The sequence below is a fragment of the Chlamydotis macqueenii genome, chromosome 1, assembly GCF_036417535.1.
Source record: "Chlamydotis macqueenii isolate bChlMac1 chromosome 1, bChlMac1.mat, whole genome shotgun sequence".
Lineage (NCBI taxonomy): Eukaryota > Metazoa > Chordata > Aves > Otidiformes > Otididae > Chlamydotis > Chlamydotis macqueenii.
This window is the reverse complement of record NC_141556.1, coordinates 193,559,070-193,579,911: the sequence shown is the minus strand read 5'-3', so window position 1 is coordinate 193,579,911 and position 20,842 is coordinate 193,559,070. Positions and strand designations below refer to the sequence as shown.

Below are 20,842 nucleotides of genomic sequence, written 5' to 3'. Positions count from 1 at the left end.
AGCCCGGGGCGAGGGGCAGGGCGGCGGGGGGCGCGCCGCAGCCTATGGGAGCGGGGGCAGGGCGGGCCGCGGCGGAGCCCCGGGCCGGGGTGTCCCCGCCACTCGCCTGATCGCAGCTCGCCGCCCGCAGCCAGGGGCGGTGGGAAGCGGGCGGGGCTGGGGCGGAGGAGGGGCCGGCCGGGGAGCTGCCCCGTACCGCGACCAGCCCGGCCCTGTCCCTGCCCGCCTAAGCCCCGCGGTCTTGCCGGGGGGCAAACCCCGGGGGGGCCCCGCCGCTGACGGGAGGCAGCAGCCCGGCTCCCGCCTCCCTGGCGCTGCCGCCGAGCCCGCTCCCGCTCAGCCGCGGGCGAGTGAGCGGTGACCGCCCCACGCCCACGGGGCTCCCGCCGCCGGCCGGGGGTGTATGGCGGGTCCCGCCGGCACGCAGCGGGGCGGGCAGCAGCCCACCGGGCTGGCTGTCGCCCCCCCACCCCGTCCCCTCGGGAGGAGCCGGGGGCGCGGCCACCGGTCCCTTGCGGGGTGTGGCGGCGGCCCGGCTGGCACCGCCCCGGCTCCTCCCCGCCGGGGTCCTCGCCGTCCTCTGCGCCTGCCCCCGCCGCCTCGGCCCGCCCCGCGAGCGGGGCATGGCGCCGGCCTTCGCCTGAGGAGCCGGGCGGCAGCGGGGGAGAGCGGGTGCCGCCATGGAGGAGGACCCGGAGTTGGAGAGGTGAGGGGCGGGCGGTGGCTGAGCGGCCCCGGGAGCTCACGGCCTCGGCGGGGCCTTTCCGCTGAGCAGGGCCCGGCGTCGCCTCCTGCCCCGCGGGGCTCGGGCAGGGTTGGTCTGGGGCCGCATGGGACGGGCTCCCGGGGGCTGCGCGGGCGGCTGGGGCCCGGCCCTGCGGGTGGGTGCGCTCTGGGGCTGGCAGCGGCCGTGGGACGGCCCCTCCCGGTGCCGGGCCTGGGCGCTCGGGGCGGGAGGCCCCGGACGGAGAGCAAGGCCCTGAGACCCGGCCCGGCTCTGCCCGGCCCCGCCGGCGCCCGCTCTGCGCCCCCGCCCCGAGGGGTGCGCCGCCGGGAGCTGGGCTGTGTTTGGCCTCCGCGGCGGAACCGGGGAGCCCTCGCTGAGGGAACTGCTGTAGAAAATAAATAAAATCTTCCTACGTAACGGGAAAATCCATTACTTGAAAAAAAAAAAGAAAAAAAAATCAACTGTTTGTGTGATGTATGCTAGTACTGTTTAGAAACAAGATTGAAAAGTGTTAGGTGGCTCATCTCTCATCAGCTATAACTTGGTGTTTAGGTGTACATGGTAAAATTAAAAAAGAAATTAAACTTCAGCTCTTAAAAATGTCTGTTTTCAGTGTCGAAGTTGTGTCAGTTGGCTAATTGCTAAAATTGCCCTGTTCCTTGTACGGAATGATACAAAATGCTCAGCAGTTATTTTGTCAAAAAATGAAATTGCTTTCTACTTTGCGTTTCCTTGGGACGAGAGGATTCATCTCACTGTGCGTAGAGTTACACCGTCCCTAAGCAAACATCGAGGACTAAAATGCAGATTTCTGTATTTGGATACTCAGTCACTGTCGGCCTTTCTTACTTTTGTTTTAGGAATAGACTTTAGGTGTTCATATCACAAATTTGGGGGTTAATAATCCTATTTGTAGCTATTGGAATTTTTTGCCAGCTTGCTTGTGAGTACACACACTTTTATTATGGCTGTTTAAAAAAAACCCTTACAGTGAAGGGATGACCAGAGGCTTTCTGAACTGTTCTCATGGTTCTCTCTTTTAACTTTTAAGAAACCATGTCTGAGAGTGCTTATAGAAAATAACTGTTTCTGCTTGTATCTGGCAGGTGTTCTAAATAGCAATAGCACTGGAGTGGTGGAAGGGCTGGAGAGCATAATGCTTCCTAAGAGGCCTTTAATTCTTAGTAAGCTGCTTCTGCTCTCGGATCATCAGTTTAATAGTTAATGCTTCTTTCTGTATATGCGTGAACATTGTTTTTCCTAGTGCCATTCCAAACTTAAACCTTTTTCCTCCATAGCAAGTTGAAACCATATGACTGTTATTCCATGCTGTCTGTCTTCTGGCTGCTGTAGCCGTGCTGCGGACTTGGGGTCCTCCGGCAGTTCAGGGCATAGCTGCTCACTCACCAGCTATAGCTGACTGCTCTCCTGATGCTCTCGTTCCCAGGAACCAGATTCAAAGTTTTATCCTGCCGCACAGCTGCAATATGAGTTGGGATTTGCTGTTCCTTTTCTGTGGCAGCATGGTAGGTAAAGAGGATGAGGCTCAGTGTTACTTACCGAGTGGTACACGGTAGGGTTTAGCTGTCCGGTGTCTTCAATCCATGCTACCGTTTACCTCTGTACGTGTTTAATCAGCTCTGAACACATTGTAAGTACAACATAGCGTACGTGATGATTATCACTTTCCGTCCTGGATCTGCCTGTTGTTAGTTACTTTTTCATACCCTTGGCTTTCATAACAGCTTGCTTTGCTAGTAGCACCCTGAGTTCAGTTCACGCTATATGCGTTTAGATGTTGTACTTGTGCATTTCTTATTCTAAGTATGCTTCCCCATACAGGCTTCAGGGGTCTAATACAGACCTTTCTTTATCCTTACAGACATTACTCCTTAATTTCGTATCCGATGGCCTATTGTTCATACTCTCCTGTGAGTAGTACAGTGATGGCGGTTAGGGTTTGTAATTTTTAGACTCTTTATAATATGACTTTAGCATACAAGTAATGGCATTTCTGAAGCCACAGTGCTAACTATTTTAGGTAGATTTTTAGTGTTTAAAAATGGCTTTATTTGGAATGTTTTCAGTCATCTGTCTCTGAATTCAGGCTTTCCTTGCAATGCACAAATCTTAAATAACAGCTTAAGGTTTTTGTATGTGTGTTTTTTATTTAATTTACTACAGGGGAAAAAGAGGTATAACTACTTTTTGTGCATATTTTTTCAGGTCTGAAGCAAATTTTGTGTCCCACTATTCCAGACAGTGATCTTTTAAGACAAGTCAGTCATCCTATTTTTTTGTTATTCTCTGAGGAGAGTTCTCTTTATCTTGCTTATTCTATTTTGTTCTTACTGCCACATTTTCCTGCTGTTATTTTTCAGTTCTACTGTTTCTGACTCTCACTTGACCTTGTATTTGTTGTTTTCCTCACTTTAATAGAAAGTGATAGTCACTACCAGAGCTGAATACTAACTTGCAAGTTACAATGTGACTGTTGCATTTTCTGGATTTTAAAACTCTAAAAGCTATAAATATCGGAGGTGTGTAAAATAGTAGTGTTTGCTACAGTCTACTGAATTATTTCCTCTACTCTATCTCACCCGATAACCTTTGTTGGAAATATGAGCTGACATTTTTTCCTGTGAACTTGCTGGTACGTCAGTGAAGATCTAGAGCCCTGAGACACAGTGTGGTTCTGAGAAAATTCTAGGCTAAATTCTGTTAATATGTAATTAGTGGTATTGTGAAGATATGACCCAATAATTGGGGGGGCGGGGCGGAGGCGACGACAGTTACAAATCAGCTGCTAGGAACTGTTTAGTTAGTTTCCCCTGCAAGCACATGTATGTGCTTTTCCTAGTTTCTTTCAACTAAACACGCGTTGGGATATTACAGAGGTCACCATTTTCATCCGTATCTAAAAAAAAAAAAAAATCTTTCTTCCCCCTCTCCTTCCTAAATTGTCGTCGTGGTTGTTCTGTGTGTTTGAAGCACAGAAAATATGTCATTTCTATGTGAATATAAAGGAAGTGGCTTTGTTATATTGTGTGTCCAAATCCTTCCATAATCTGTTCTGTCTTTCGGCAGCTATAAATATTTCACAACCTTGGATACTGTGCCTTATTAGAGGTGCCTACCAAGCTTGTTTGGAGCATCATTTACTTGCACTTGAGTGTTTCCTAGTGAAATGATCCTCTGAATCACAAGGAATGCTATAATTCTGTAACAAGAGGCCTGTAGTTGATTTCAGACTCAATAGTTTAATATTTTTGCTGCACAGGCATCCCAATTACACATTTTAACAAGTAAGCTCTGTGTCTTGGAGAAATTAAATTTTAGTTCTTCCTGTTGTTTTTAACAGTTAAAATTTAAGTGTTAGGATTCAGTATGCTGTTCTTTCCTATATTCATGGCAAAAAAAAAAAAAGTGGTCTGTAAGCTAAAATCAGTGATTGAAATGGAGTGGTATGTTCACTACTCAAGCTGGTGAGAGTATCAGCCTGGAAATGTGCTGCAAGCAGTACTCGTGGGACTGACAAATAGAATATTTAACTAAGTATGAAACCTGATAGACAAAGAATTAGAGCATTCACATACCCTATGTGGAGTGTCTTTGCCTTTGAACAAATGATAGGAAGTTTGTGGCATATTTTTGTCTTTTTTTTCATTCTTGTTCTTAATGTTGCGGCTTAGGCTTTATTCTTGACATTCCTTTTCATCAGTTTTCTTAATAAGTGTGAGCGGATAGGACAAACCAACTCACAGGAGTTAATTATAAATAACACTGGCCTTCATTACCATTCCTTTATTGTAGAAGGCAGTAGCCTTGTTTACTTGATGGAAGGTCTTGGTGTTAATTATTCAGATGTAGTCAGACTACCAACATCCACTCCTGTTTCCAGTCACATGCACAGTTAAAAATAAGTTACATAGTCAGCATGAAACTACTTTAGGAAAATTTGATTTTAAAAGCCTGCTTGTTTTTTTTTTCCTGGGCTTGCAGCTTGATCTCATGACCTAGAGTACCTCAGGAGGTAGGTTTAAGAGTGATTTTGGGGATCACAGTAGCCGAGCAGCCTGGCCTTTGAGCTTGAATAGGAGTGGTATAGATTGCAAGCAGTTATTAATGTTGTGAAGGTTTTTCACGAAGATGTGTTTGATAGAGATGTCACTTTTCTGACTCGGAGATGTTGAATATGAATCCTGCCCTCCTACTGCAGGTTTGTGCACTTCTGTAGCCAGTTGTTTTCTGTGAAGCAATTCCAGTAGATTTATTTGCATTAGAGTTCTCATTGGGATCTTTAATGAGATGATGGCGTGGGTGGAGATGGCAGAGTTTGTTAGGTTATGTGCCAGAAGCTCCTGGGCACACCTACAGAGGACTAAAGAGAGACCATGGTGGATGGGCGAACCCAAATAGTGCCCAGGCCCATCCCAGGAGCCACCAGCCCATCAGAGGTCCATTTCCATGAGTCCAGAGGGCTACGGGGGCACAGTGGCAGGTGGGAACCCACAGTAAGGACTCAGAGGAACAAACATCATCTTTGGGCCCCTCCCCAGGGCTGGTCCCAGGAGACAGCCTCGGCCTCCAGGCATTGACACCCATCAGGATGAGTCAGTGCTGGAGTACCTTTAGGTCTTAAGGGTGTTGCTGCCTAGGGGCGTGGGACGTATTACAGGGTGCAGGAGAAGAGCATTTTGGTATTGCATAAGGCTTATTATGGGATGTGTAGGGGAGAAACCACAGGTGGGGAAAGGAATAGGTTTGGGTGATTTGGGGAGAAGCAAGAGAGGAAAAACAGAGGAATAAGGGAGTAAAAAGATCTGGTCTTGTGTGAATAGGCCACTAGTTGGTACACTTGTCTGACCGTGCCCTGTGCCTAGTCAGCACAGTCCATCCTGTTGTCCTTTTAAATTTCTTACTAACTCTTTCTTGGGTGAGGGACTCTATTTGAGGGGAGAGGATGTACATCTTGGTGCTAGCAACTAGAGTCAAACCATGAGTTGGAAGGACCACGTGTCTATGGTGCCAGGAACTGGAACAAGTGCAGGTCTGGATGCCAGCAGTTGGGCTGGAACCCTGGGCCAGAGGGCCAACGACTGGGGGCACTTCATGGAGTGAGTAAAACCAAGTGAGAGCCACTGGAGTGGGACTGGGGACCCATTTATCTGTGCGGCAGCACTGGAGCAAGTGTGTGTGTGCAAGGGAGCATGTGGCTGCTGGAGAAGGTCAAGCTGGATCAGCTGGTGAGTGGGTAAATGAGGTGGGAGCTGGGAGGTGAGTGGATATCTTTTAAGAGCAAGACCATGGGAGGAGGTAGCTGTCAGAGGCAGTGAGGAGTCCTGGCCGGTTGCTGGAGAGACTGTAGTGTCAGGGGGTCTCCAGAGGCGAGACTCGTGTGGGTGCCTGCGTGTCTGTAAGGACAAGACTGGAGTGGGTTTGGGGACTAGGTAACCAGGGGAGTCTCAGCCAGCTCTGTGTGACAGTCTACCAGCAACTGGAGTTGGGCTGAACCCTGGGGGACTCCTACGCCTGGCCAGAGAGAGGAGCAGGATGAAGCTGTTGGTGCAAGCGCTCTGTGTCTGTCTGTGATCGCTGTGGCCAGTGGTGTGTACGTGTGATGTGTGCATCTGCTTGCTGGGAGCAGATTTTCAGCCTTGCTACTAGTTGGACCTTGGCGTGGAGCTGCAGCCGCCTCGCCTCTCTCGGCTGTCAGCTCCAGCGTGATATATCTTCTCCTAAGTGGTCTATAATTAAAAACATTGGGTGGTCTCTGTAATGACAGGGTATTTTTGTTGCCTGTAACTGTATCAGACATACCTGTTTATTACCAGTGCTGGTTTTTTAGTCCATTTGATCTTTCAGAAAAAAAATGAAGTTGTTTCTCTGAGTAAGGAGTAGAAAATATCTCTGGTTTTGCCTGACTTGGGAGCATTTAATGTTCTCCTGTTCTTTTCCATTTGTGATGGAAGTTGTTAGGATTTATACAACAGGAGATTTGCCTTTAACCTTGGAATACAGAGGAAAAAGTCTGATTCCCAAGAAATGAAAATAGGTCTTGGACCATACTCTTGAAGATAAAAACATGACTGCTTATACCTTTGTGTTACTGTAATTCTGCAGCTAAGCTTGATTGCTCAAAAAGGATTACTGCAGCAAGTTTTAAGTGGTGGTTGCTATAAAAGATATCAGAATGATGACAGTGTTCTTAAATGTGCCCCTGTCCCTAATTTTCCTTCCTGTTAATCCTTAGTGTTTGGGTTTTTCTCATGTGAAAGTTGCATACTGCGTTCCCTTTGCTCATGATGCTGCTCTTGGCAGCCACAGGACTGTTTGTATTGTAACCAAGCTGTAAAAATGAAGGGAGCAAGGAATGTAGAGTCCCAAGAGGCCTCTAAAAGCAAATGTAATAACCTTGTTTGTATAGCTTTTAAGTTTTTGGCTTACTTGTGTAGAGGATCTAAGTTCAGCGAGTAGAAACACATTATTTCAAAGAGGATCTGAGTATTTTTTTTCGTTTGTCTGTGAAAGTCGAAAGGGCTTTGTAAAGGTGCAGTGAATAAGAGTGGTGTTGAAGGACCAATGTTAGGAAACAATGTTTGATACAAAAGGACGATGTTGACTTAAAAGGCTACTAAGATGAGGATGTGAGGAACCTTAAGTCAATGTGCCATTAATAAACTAGTGCACAGAGAAGCAATACTACAATTTTTGGCGCATTTGTCTATTATTGTTTCTGTTAAAGTCTTGGATACTTTCCTTTGCAAGGCCCTTCAAGTGCAAACTCTCGAAGGAAGAAGTTATGACCTGTGAGTACTTACATGTCTGTCTGGTACAGATCTCAGCTTTTTCTGGATGGCATGGTTTCCCCTTGGAACAAAGGAATGTATATGAATAAGTTGATCAAGGATTATATGTATGTTGTTTGAGAACTTGTGACTGAAAATTTTCTGGAAACTTGTTTAGGAATCTTTAGCTAAAATACTGCTTGCTGGAAGTTAGTGTAAAGTGCGGAAGTAGTTCTGCGATAGCTGGTTCTAAGTATAAAATATGAAAACTGTATTCAAGCAGAACTGCAGAGTAACTGTAGAAAGAGTAGCTACACCTTGGTGTACATTACACTTGTACTCATTTAGCACCAGTTTGTTTTCTGTTGCCAGGGAAAACCAAAATGTGCCCAAAAGCAATACAGACAGAAGAGAAAGTGTGTCTGTGTTTATAAAATGTCACCAGCCTATTCTAATGAATGAATGAATCCATGATTACAAGCGTGAAGGGCACTGGGAAAGGCTTATGTTAAGACCGTAACAAAGCGGAGAAGGTTAGATCTAGACTGACAGATGTAGGCTACTGTGCAACTGCGTAACGTTTTCTCATTAGCTACTAAAGGAAATTCTGTACTGCTTGTTTTCATTCCCTGTTATGTACATGCAGTGGATGCATTTAAAGCTAAAACCTCTTCTGTTTTCTCTGTAGGCTTTAATAACCGAAATGGTAATAAACCACTCTCTTAGATGTTTAGAGCCCAGAATTAACTTGTTAGATCTTCACATGTACCTGACATATAAATTGCTTCTTTTCTTCTCAGATCTGCTTCTGCTGTTAGATGATGACTCTTGACTTCTCTACTCTCAGTTTTGTCGTGACAACAAAATTGATACTCAGGCTTTTTTTAATCTGTGGCAAAGCAGCAAAATCCTACCATGCTGATAATCCCATAACAACGTGATGAGACATGACTTCCTTGAAGTTTGAGTTGAAGTCTGTTGGCAGTTACCTTTTTTGCACTGTGTACTCACACACTTGTACTGTCAAGATGATGATTGCGTTGCTCGCATAGTCCAAATGCCAGCAGCCATTCTGGCACATCATAGCTGGGAGAGCTAAACAATAAACACCCTCTTTATTACCTCCTACCTGCAGTTCCTCAAACATTTGGTCTTAATCCACGTCGGTGTTGTTAATGCTTAGCTGCATATACTGGGTATTACAGCAAGGTGCATAGCTTTTCTTTTTTGTCTTGCAATCGTTTGGTTGACATGTATAGTTGCTTGCAGTTAACTAACCAAATCATTAGTTTATGCATTCATTTTATATAATAAATTACTCACATTATTTGCTCATTGGTTTTCCCATTAACTTCAACCACGTACTGTAGAGCGGTTACTTAGGTTTTATTTGAGATTGAAATTAATTTGTAAAGAGGACTGACTGACTGACGTTGCAGGAGTTATCCATAATTTGCATAATTTACACTCTCTGACTTTTTATGTGAGCATAGTTATTTAATTGCTTTACTGTTAGTCTGGCTAGTTTCTTCTAGAAGATACTGGCAGTGTAAAGGTTGGACATTCTGGATGACACTGGATCATAGTCACGAAGATGAGCTCTTCTGCTGTTACATAAAGCTGGTGCAGTTTGACAACTGGCAGTTGCAGTGATTTTACTGTTCTCTCATTGCTTGCTGTTTTACTGGTGGTGTTTAACTGTGTTCAAAATAGGTCTGCTGCGGTTGAAAGCTTTTGGGAAGAACCTGAGTGAAGTGATAGCAGGGAAGAGTGTTCTCAAGGTGAAGTGATAGGGACTGTGGTTTGAGTGTAGTACACCAGTTGTGCACACTTTATTTCTGCTCTTCAGTTAGTATCACAATTGTTGTATTTGCAACAGCCTTAATGGCTTTTAATATGTTAAAATATTTCTCTTAATCTTGGTTATAGGAATCTGAATTATCATAATGAGAAAGTCAAGATGATTTTGGTAGCTTCTCTATTGCTTAATTCGTTACCGTAAGAAGCTCTCCACTTCATTTACATAAATGCATAAAGTGGCAAGTTCTTGTGTTCCACAAGCGGTAACTTTTTTTTTCTTTTCTTCATGTTTAGGAAGGCTGTGGAAGAGTTACTTAAAGAGGCAAAACGTGGGAGAACCAGAGCTGAAACAATGGGAGCTATGGGTTGGTAAGTTGTGCCAAGAGGAAATGAATGGTATGACCAATGCCAAAATAAATTTTACATTTAATGTGTGACCGAAGCCTCTACCTTTTGATTTGTTTCATGTTTAAATAATTTGTCTTCATCCATGCATTAATTTGTCTGAGCAAAAATTTGTATCCAGATAAGAAAGAAGTTGAAGTAAATTCTGCCTGCATGAAATTGCTTGACTGAATGTGTTGAAGTCAAAACAACTGGAAGACTTGGAGTAGCTTCTGTAATAGTATTTCCTTACAATAGATGGAATTGCAAAGTTTGAATTGGAATCTCTTAAATCTTTAAAATACTGGGTAGCTTCAGTGTGCATGCACTGACATACTGGCCATGAGTTACTGGGATAGATCCTGTGTAACTTAGCCTGACAAAGAAACCTAAACCTTAAAATAATAAAAATAATAAATGATCCTCTAGTAGAGAATCCATGTGTAAATTGCCACCAAAAATTAACTCAAAAGTATAATTCAGCTTTGGAAGGAGGTATTTTTTAATACTGAAATAACCTCTACAACTCAGGGGCTAATTTGTATAACAAGTGGGAAAAGAATCACAATATTTAAATCTTAAGTTAAATACAGTATTAATTCTTCAATGCAGTATTTCAGTTTTTACAGCTAGATCATAATGGAATGTAATGCAAGTAATTGTAATTAAAGAAATAATAACATACTAAGAAGAGTCATTAATCTTAAAATGATGTACGTGACTTTGATAAGAAGCTGTTGCATCTAGGGATGTTCGCTAAGTAGAGCACCAGTTGACTGCGGTAACCTCATTTGTAGTTAAGATTCGGCTTCCTCCACCAACAGTAGGAAAAGATAAGCCTGCATTGTTAATGAAGTTCTCAGCTGATTTCTTGGCTATGTTTTAGTAGCTCTCAAGACATTAAAAGAGCATCTTGCTGAAACAAGTTAATCCTGTATGTTTTCTAAACAAGTTTTGTGGTGTGTTGTATATTTTACCCAGTATTTCTACTAGAGATGCAGTTTATACTCCTCGTGTTAAAATAGTGAGATTGGTTTAATCCCCTAGGGTAGTTATAGCTGTACAGATACAGCATGCTTTTCCTCTGTCAGCCTTGCCGAATGGCCGGGGGAACCAATGCAGGTAATTAGCACTGTGAAGTGTTGCATGCATCCAGTTACTGTGAACGTGCAAGTCAATTCCAGGTGTGGAGACTGAGGATTTCTGTTGGGAGATAACAAAGTGTCCCTGTGCAACATCACTGCTGCTTGTACACTCTGGAATACCTGTCAGGAGCATGTATGGGCTTCTGCTCCTGGCTCGAGCTGTCTCTCATCCCTTGTCTGTAAGAGAGTAATGATCCTGCGCCGCTGGCTGTGTTCCTCAGCCTCGGGGTAACATGCCATTTCCTAATGCCTGGTGTACAAGACCTGCCAGGGGAGGGGATAGCCAAGGGTGACCTGTTCTTCAGAACAGCTGTAGATTCCACTGGAGCGACACAGTGTTTGGCCAGGCCAGGGTTGTGTTAAAGGTGTAGGAGGAGAAGAGGATTGTCAAGAAGGCTTCAGATAGAGGAGGACTGTTGACATAGGGATTGGCATGGTGATATCGTGAGCTGAGACTGAAGTAAGGATCCTTGCTACTGCAGAGGTGAGAATAGCTATACTGAGTCAACCCAAGGATACATCTCTGCAGTGCCCTATCTCCGTCAGTGGCCGATAGCCAGTGCCTAAGAAATGGAAGAGAAGTACAAGAAAGTAGCCACATATAGGCAGACTCCCAGTAAGTCTTTGGTGTCTATTTCTGCAAGTCCAAGAGACAGAACAGCAGCTGGAAGCTGACAGTGCTCTCTTCTCTCTTAATATTGTTTGTGCCCCATTGTGCTGTCCTAGTCCTTCTGAACTGGCCCAACAACTAGGTATTGCATACATACGTGGGAGATGAGATAACCAGTAAGATATTTGGAAGGAGACTTAACTATGCTCAGTTGAGTATCACACTCCAGCAAAATGCCATCAGATGTAACTGATGTTACAGTAAATCCTGAAGGGCTTCAGAGGTTAGATCTAGGACTGACATGTAACCTTGCAACTTTAAACTACTGAGAAGAAGGTAACTGCTGCTCTGAGCTTTGTGGATACCAAATGAAATGAGTAGAAAAGTTAGTTCATGAAAATGTGTATTAATAGACTAAACTGGTAGAAGCAAAGAGACAAGGTCATCACCAGCTTGTCTAAAAGCACAATCTTAATAGGTGAAATGCAAAACCTTCCTTGCTTGCCAAACTCAAAATGCTTACAGGTGTGTTTCATGAGGACTTCTGGGATTTCCTCAGCCCTTTGTCAGAGGAGTCCTGGAGAAGAGATGCACAAACCTTGGAGACATCTAGTGTAAGGCCATCAATCCTGCATTGGCACTGGATAGTTGAAGCAACTCAGCCTATGAAGAAAAGATTTGTTCTGTCATCTGTCTTTGGGTAAGGAGAAGCAGAGGCTGCTACTGCTCATGCTTTGCTGATTCCGGTTTATGTTGCTCTCCAGCAGCTGTTGGATACTGGAAATACATTTCTGGAGTCAGTGGCGTTTGACAGGAATTGGTTAAAGGGATGTGTGGGGAGGTGGTGTTCTTTGGGGAACTGTATTGTGCATACCGTTACGAAGGAGTAGTGTCTCCTGTTGGGTGTTGATGGCAGCAAAACCTGAGCCAGCAAGCCTCTGAACACTATTTTGGAACTACTTTCAGGTTCAAGACACTGGTCCAGTACTGTCCAAAGTGATTAGTTCTCCATAGCTCAAGTGCACTGCTTGAAGTTCCCCAAGCACCCCTACCTAACTTTTTGCTGTCTCCTCATGTGAGATGTATAGTCAGCTGCTCTTTCAGCCTAAATTGAAAGCATCCAAGCTAGCATAGCTTACAGGTAAGCAGGTACAGAAAAAATATACCTAGCAGTCATCCTTTAGCCCATGGTATCTGATACAAAGACTCAGCCTTGAAATGTGGGACAGTGTTGCTAGTATTTCTTCCAGTTTGAGAATGTTTTGCCAGTGTTATGTTGTCTTACAAGTTTGCTGTGGATGTCGTGGGTAGGTGCTGCAACCTATAGGGGTTAGATGCTGGTAGAAGAAAAGCTTGTCCTAAACAGGGAGGTTGGTGGTGACATCAGGGAAGAGCTTATGTGGGAAGGGAAATTATCGAAGACTCTCTGGCTCTGGAGGAGCTGTTAGTATTGCCAGTGGGCTGCATGAGCTCTCAGATGGTTAAGAGTTCTAGCTCACTGGCCTCCATGCTTTCAGGACTGCTTTGATTGGCAGTATCTAGCTACATGGCAAATTGATCCAAGAAACACTGGATAGTCGTGTTTGTAGATTGACTTGTTTCTTGGATGTTCTCAAGATTCTTGCTCTCAGCACTGCAGAATTTCTAGTTCCTTCAGTGTTCCCTTTGTATGCACTCTGTGGCCATAGTCATCCTTGTTGTGGATCCCCTACATCCTTATGATACCACATGATGCAGATCCTGCTGCTGATGTATCTGGTTCAAGCATTAGTGGAGCTAATCACAAATAAGAAGATGTGTGAGAGAAGGGGAAGGGAGGGTCTTCTTCTGAATGTGTCTTAATCCCAGAAACGTTGATCAAAAGAGAGCAAAATCTGTGGCTAAATCTCAGTGATGCTGCTGTGATACTAGAACTTCTGAGATTAAAAAAGACATTGGAGCAGCTGTCTAAAAGTCAACACTTGAAGGACCAGCTGGATCAAGGATGGGAAGCTGTGGACAAATAGTGTAAAAACACTTGAAACAGATTAATGTATCCTTGATTCATCAAATGAATCAAAGCTGTAAGATATTGGGATTTCTGTTGTGTCTCTAGGTAAAAAAATCAAACTAAAAGCTCAACTTTCCTTAAGTGGTTTTTTTTTCTGTCCTATGTATGTAATTCATACCCTTCTTATAGCAGTGGAGTTAGGTCCCACTTTAAGGGGTTGTCCTGCTTTAACTGGGAAAGGCAGTTGAAATGCCACAAAAGCTACTGTGTGGACAAGTTCTAGAGGCTTTTTTTTTTTTCCTCCGGTGGAGATCTGGTCTTCAAAAATGCTGCTAGCAAGTGAACCAAGGCTGAACAGAGTGTAGTCTTCTCTGCTTACTAAAATACCTAAAATAAGGTATGGAAAACAGGGTATTTTGGGATGGTTTGTTCAGCTCTGCATTGTAAGAGCAGATGAAATTGCAAAAAGAAGATAAATGTTGGAAGCATTAAATTATTTCTAACCCTGTTTCTTGTAAAGCTGTCCTAAAATTGCTTTCTTTCCTATAGAGAGCTTTCCGTTTAATGTTAAATCTGTTAGTCAGAAGTGCAGCAGAATACAAAATAATGAAGATGAGGCCGAAGGGTTTGAGGGCACTGGAACTACAAAATGCTGTATTGCATCTTGTCTTTAAATGGATGTTGCAGGACTGTGCATAAACACTGCAATGTGATTCCACTGCATCTCTCATTTAAATGTGAAGAGGAGCAGAAACAGGGTACACACAGAGGTTGCAAAGCAAATATGTTAAAATCTTGTGATCAGAGCACAGGTTCCCATCCAAACCAGCTATATCTATCTGCCAAGACTATACATAAAAGCTTGCAGTATCCTCCCAGGCATCCTCTTTTGCGAAATCCTCTGTGAAAGGATAACAGACTAGATTAGTTGGTTTGGCAAAGCAATCTCTAATACGCCTCCCCTCCCCCTTCCATTCAATCACTCTTCTGGTAAGTACTGTGTTTGCCATGGCTGTTTTGGAAGTGGTAGAAGTGTACTTGTAAGTTCATGCATAATGAACTCTATTTCCTGGAAAGATCTGATTCACTCGGTATGCCAAGGCTGACCGTGCCAAGCCTGTTTGGTATGTCCAGTTACTCAGCAGAGAAGAGACTGTGGCACATGGCACTGTACTCTTGTGTCTTAAGTGGTGTCAGTGTGTTTTACTGATAAGAAGTTGTATGGTACACTTCTGTGCTGAACTGCACTGCTACACTTGATGACAGATGTTGTCTGTAAATTCTGTGTTACTGCACAGAAGTTGGCTTAAAATATCAAAAATAGGGTTAAGATTTGACCGATGTTCACAATAATGGATTTAATCTTTTTTCTCGCTCAAAATGTGATCTGACATGTTGTCATTGCATGGTGGAGAGATTTTGGGGTGTGGGGGACTTGTCTATGGAGAGGGATGATGTTCTGTGAGTAAGTATAGCTTTATTTAGCTTGTTGGAGCTTGCAAAGCAAAAAGAGAACTCTTACACTGAGTGACTACATTGCTACAGAACTGGAGCCCGTTTTGTAGACAAGATTGCTCTGGAATTGCAGGTTGCGTGCTTGCTTTGGTCACGCCTGCAGCCCTGCTCCAGGCATGTTTCAATTTGGAACTTTAATACTCTTTTGACATGTCTTTTGTTTGTTTGGGTTTTTTTAAGAAAAGCTTTTAAAAGCTGTTCTGTGGCACTGTTCGCTAGTCAGTGTTGTGTCCCACCTTGCGTAGGCTGAGCTTACCTCCCAGCCCTTCAGAACTTAAATTGAGGGCAAAGCTGTCACTGAATTGAGCGTTGCAGGATCAGACCTACAGCACGCCAAATGCTTGTCCTCAGCGAGGTCAACTGTAGGAGTATTCCACAATTTTCTCACCATTAGAAATCTCTTTGAAATATCAGTGGATTAATACACTTTGGTTTTAATCTTCACAGTCCAGTATATACCATGGGTATATGTAAACATGATGGGCTTGTGTGTGTGCACGTGTAATGTAGCATGTGCCATACATCTCATTTCCTTTAAAACTTAAAGGCAGAATTTGCTTTGTTGAAGTCTGAGGTCAATAAAACTAAGGACTGATCATTCTTTTCAGTGCCCTAACTTACTGCTGCTCTGTGAAAGCCGTCTGGCTCGCTTTAATCACTGTATGATAGTGAAATAATGGCATCTCTTAGTTGACACTGAAGCTCTTCATTTCTCATCAGTTTTTGTTCTTAGTATAGCTCAAACAGCACTCATAGTGCCAAAAAGAAATAAATACTTCAGCAAGGTGAATTTATTTAGGACAGATTGCCTCATTCTGGTGCTATATATATTAGTGCTTAATCAATGCATTAGCTCTTAAGGAAAATCAAGAGGAAGGAGACAAATGTGAAATAGTTCTTGTCTGGATGCAGCCTAGAGAAAGCTGCCCACTTTGGCAGGAAGTGTTGAGGTACAACAGTTTAATGCTGACATAAGACTTGTAGAGGACTTAAACGCTGGCTGATTTGTGTTATGTCCTGAGTGTAACTTATGCCATGGAATGTTCAGCACTGTGTTTGTAGCTGATGTAGCTTGAAATAGAAGCCCTATTCTACTGACATACATTAACCTTGTATTTTTACTCAGTAATACAGTTAATGGATAAATACAGTCTCTCTAATTTACAAAAGAGCTATACTAGATACAGATATAGACATTTTTTAAGTGATATTTTTAACCAGGATTTGAGTAAAACTGAGTTTATATGCAGAAAGTTTAGAAAACTCTGAAGATAGTTAAGTTGTGGAAATGTATCAAGAAATACTTAGCAGAAGTAAAACAGTGTGGCTGTTTAATGTATACTTCTAAAATTACTCTTGTAAGTTCTTTGAGGATTTAAGACAAGAACAATTATCAGTAATGATTAGTAGGCAGACCTGAAGCAAAACACCGTGGTAAATGCCATGATCAGTTAAAAGTCATGAAGATGTGATCTTTAACATTTTCTTGTTCTTCTGATACCTCTGATTATTCAGAGGTGTCAAATGTTTTTAAACGGTGAAGGTATAGTTTCTACAACTACACAAAGTATTCAGTTAGAATAAATTGTCTTAATATTGTGGTGTTAGGATCAATTGACTCTGTAGTTGTTTCAGTAGTGGCCCTGTGATCTCCAACAGCTCTGCTTTTTTAGAGGAGTCCTGTAACTTCTCCAATAACATGCAGACTCAAAAATGTTGTGAAGACAAACACCATGGTGGCTCCAACTATAAACAAAGTCTTCAGATTGTTTCAGCTTACTGCAGGGGTATATTCAAACTTGGTTTTTCTCATTCTGTTATTTGAGATGATAAATTGGGAATGAGTACAGCTGATACCAACAAGGTAAATGAAATGTACTGTACTTGTTTACTAAAACTAGCTGATAAATTATGTGAGTGTTAAGCTGCAAGAAAAGAAAGTCAGAAACACTTGAAAGGAGTTGGATAAGTATCTTTTCTGTTTAAGAAAAGGAAATAAAACATTTTGTTTGGTGGTTGCCTGATACAAGTTAAAATTCGTATGCCTCGTGTATATATTTAATTGCTGCAGCTATTTGGGTTCTTCATGTAAGTTGCTCTTTTACTTTCTGAATATCTTAGTTTGTTAAATAATGCTGACTTTAGTAGATTATGATCTTGTAAACCATTCCAAATTGACTTAAAATATGTTACTAAATATTTTATTCCTAATACCTAAGTTAAGTACCATCAACCTTAAAATATATTGTCATACTGTGCTTCCCGCTGCACACACTACCTTGTGAAAATCATGTGGATTTTCACTATGTTGAAGTAGAATAATTTTTGTCTTATACAGTAAGAAGAATTGAGAAAAACTTGAGCAGCCTTTCTGTACTGAGAGTTTACACTAGGTGGCATGCAAGGAAAACCAAAAGCACAAACTTGTCTTAAAATTGTTGAAGTTAAAATCCCAGACTTTTTTCAGGATGTTTTTATCTTGTCTTTTGATCACTTTTAAATGTCTTTACAGGTTGAAATGTCCTCTTGCTGGTACAAATAAAAGATTTCTTATTAATACCATCAAAAACACATTACCATCTCAAAAAGAACAAGACCAAGAACGTGAGCAAAAGGAAGACAGTAAGGAGCCTGAGCCAAACAAAAGCAGGAAAGAAGAAAAACCAAAGAAACGCAGAATTCACCCATATACACCCAGCTTTCAGTCCAGAAGGGGAGTCAGCTACTCTCCTCCAAGGCACCGAAGCAGGAACCAGCACACAAAGGATAAGCATGAAAAGCGATCAAGTAAACGATGAGGAGAGGAGAGTGATGAATATGTGTTGTTACAAGCCAGGAATGTCATTAAGTGTCGGAGTGCAGGGATGTCTTAGTTTTTCAGGAAAAGGTGCTGCTCAGAATGGAATTTTGAACAGAGTTGCTTGTGTGGGAAGTAACCTTGAGGTAGCTTTAGAAAACCTTTCTTGAGGATCTTTAAGAGAAAAGCAAAGTGCAGTGTAAATCTTTCTGTTGTTTTAGAACAGACATTCCTTTCCCTTTGCTCCATTCCTCTCTCTCCTTCTGACTAAGCCTGGGGTCTTAGTGACGGAGTGCGATATGTGTGTCACACTTGTCACTGTGTGATACAACTTGTTTAGTCATGTCAGTCTTTTGGAAAGAAAATTAAATTAAGCAAAAATCTATTTATTGTGTAAAGTTGGCAGAACTTCTTTGCTGCTAACCAATAAAGAAGTTTTGCGTGTTTGGGTCAGTTTAGTTTTACAGAATCTAGAAGCTGGTCAGTGTCTGGCCAAGTAGATACGTTTTGTATAGAATATAAGGGTTTACTTTCTTCAGTATAAAAATAACAGATTTAAAATGGGCAGCGCTGGTTTTGCTTTCCAGGAGGAACTACCAGGAAATACTGATTTTGTTTGTAATTGTATATTCACAAACTTGTCATAGATAATAACAAACATTACCCCTGAAAAGCCATAACTGCAATAATTGTCTCTGTTTAGACTTCCCTCTGTAAGGAAGTAGTTTGAACAGTCTGTTGTCATGGTGCTTTGAAAACAAACCTTGAAGATAAAATGATCATGTTCTCTGTCCACTGCTAAGAAGTTTCCAAGTAAATGTGTAATACTAGAAATGCAGAGATGATACTTAAAAACAGTCAAATGCTCACTTTCCAAGCCTATGTGACAATTCTGTAGCGGTACAGTTCTTAAACTTGTGACTTGGAGCGCATATAATACACATCAGCATATTCTACGTCTCACTTCTGTTTGTGTTACAATGACAAACTTCTGTGTGAAATATTTTGTATGTCCCTATTCTCAGAAATAATTGTTTTGAACATAGGTTTCCGTTTTTAAGTGTCTTGACAATAAAATCGAAAATGTTCATTAAGAGTGCCTTGTGGAATTAATGCTTTTAATGAGTTTCTTAACTGAAATGGGCCTCTCTCCTCCTAAGGGAAAGGAGGAGCAGCGCTTCGTGGTTCTTCAGTGTTGTGTCATGGCAAGAGTGCCACCTATAGGCTTTTCTGTACCTCGCCTTGCTGTACTTGCCTGTCTCTCTTGGAAAGATCGGGTTAGCTAGGAGATGGGCAGACCACAGTGGAGGTCTGCTGTGGCTGAATTTTGATGCATGAGGTGGGAATTAGTCTTCTGAGTAATGGGAAGGTAGTTAAACTGACGTTGACACCACTGGTGGCTGCTAGGGTCAGCCAACATAGTGGGATACTTTTACATTTCCACTGAGGAGTTGTGGGTAGTTTCTCTATTTCCCTGCAGGAACCGTAGCACTAGAATAGAAGTCCCAGCCTTTCAGAAAATTTCCAACCATGTAAGGGGCATCAAGGAAAAAGTAGTATCTTTGGAGAATGTAGGACTATCCTTGGTTTAAATAAACAGATGTTGTTTACAGTCCTTGTTTTGCTAGACACTGGTTGTGTTCTCCTTAATAATGCTTTTTGGAAGGACAGCACCTATAGTGCCAGCCAGGCTCTTGCTGCAGTGGCAGTGCTGAGTGGATGTGGGTTTGCAGCAGAGAATTCATCTCACTGTTAGACAGGATTGAGGCTGGAGATGTTCCACAGAACAAATCTCCATTCCTGCTGATCGGGCTTGCAGTGATAATATGGTGTCCTGAGAGCTTTCCACACTCAGGCCTTCACACACCTCTTTAGGATAAGTGCTGCCGTTGGTTCTACGTTAATTTAAGCCAGGCTTTCAGATAGGGGAAGTGATGAGAGTATGCTTTCAAAATTAGTCTGGATTGTTGATGGAGAGTGCTTCTGTATTAGAAGTACTGAACTAAAGGATCTGACATGACCTAAACCAGGTAGCTGGAGAAAGCCTGTTTTCATCAGTAGTGGTAGATTCAGATATAATGCCACTTTTTTCTCACTTACAGAACGTATGTGAATAATTAACCTTTCATTGGTTGATTCCATATTTTAGTGCTATCTTTCATAAGTGTACATAATAAAAACAAAAAACTGCTGCTCATTAACTGTTCCTAAGGCAAATCTTCACCTGCTGCGCACTTTTAAAATAAAAAATTGGATGCAAAAAGCCAGATTTGTGTTGCATCCATAGTTGCTCATATTGTGCAGCACCACCATCACATTTATAGGATATCTGCAAGGAGCAGGGATATCTGCAACCAGATCAGGTTGCTCAGAGCCCCGTCCAACCTGGCCTTGAATGTTTCCAGGGATGTGCTGTTGCAATGATACTTCAAAGGTGTTTCTTACTTATCTCTGAGCTACTAACATTGTCTTTGGTTAGTTTCAGTGCAGGTTTTATGGATAAGTTTATTCAGGTGAGGGTGTTCTTTTGCCATAGCCACAATAACTTGTTGATTAGACTTTATTGTCATGTTGGACAGAAATCCTCCAACATGTTCATTTTCATCAACCTGATAGTGAATGTATATCATAAAACAATGTGAAAGAGGAGGAGAGAACACTTTAAGATTGGACTTTATGGAATGCTTTTTTATAGACTGTCAGTGATATAGTAACACACAGTTCTTACATTCATTGTGCAGCCTCTTCTCTTTTGTAAATCCAGTTTGAATTACTTGCAATTAATCATGAACGCGTCCAAGAAAGATTTGCTACATAACATGTCTTAGGCAAATATGCACACTTTTTCTCAGACGGATCCAAGTTTACTTCACAGAAGTTTCTTGAGGTGCTGTTGTAAGAGTGTTCCTTAGTGATTGTGAAGTTTCTACAGAAAACTACTTGACAAAGGAGATGTAAATGTTTGTAGATCAATGGAATAATGTAGCAGGAGGGGGCTGCTTTTCCTGCACAAACAGAACTGGGTTTTGTGTTGTGGCTGCAAGTTGATCACCGAGAAACACGTTTCTTCTCCTGCCCTGTCAGAG

The 20,842-nt window shown here is 42.4% G+C and overlaps 1 protein-coding gene across 8 annotated transcripts; it reads left to right on the top strand.

The window, feature by feature from the left end:
- Positions 1-181: 181 nt before the first annotated feature.
- POLR1D (RNA polymerase I and III subunit D) lies at positions 182-18,852 on the top strand. 8 transcript variants are annotated; one of them, XR_015257482.1, is made up of 7 exons: positions 182-706; positions 2,175-2,253; positions 2,610-2,658; positions 2,954-3,006; positions 9,610-9,684; positions 11,980-12,154; positions 17,472-17,610. XR_015257482.1 is itself a non-coding variant. In XM_086739456.1 (5 exons), exons 1-5 carry the CDS (start codon positions 404-406, stop codon positions 13,202-13,204), a joined length of 645 nt encoding a protein of 214 aa, XP_086595582.1. In that variant the 5' UTR covers positions 182-403; the 3' UTR covers positions 13,205-13,817. The 8 variants fall into 8 exon arrangements, 6 of the variants coding, with proteins under 6 accessions (XP_086595582.1, XP_086595581.1, XP_086595583.1 ...); XR_015257481.1 differs by lacking the exon at positions 2,610-2,658; XM_086739456.1 differs by lacking the exons at positions 2,610-2,658; positions 2,954-3,006; positions 17,472-17,610 and adding an exon at positions 13,192-13,817.
- The last annotated feature ends 1,990 nt before the right edge of the window (positions 18,853-20,842 follow it).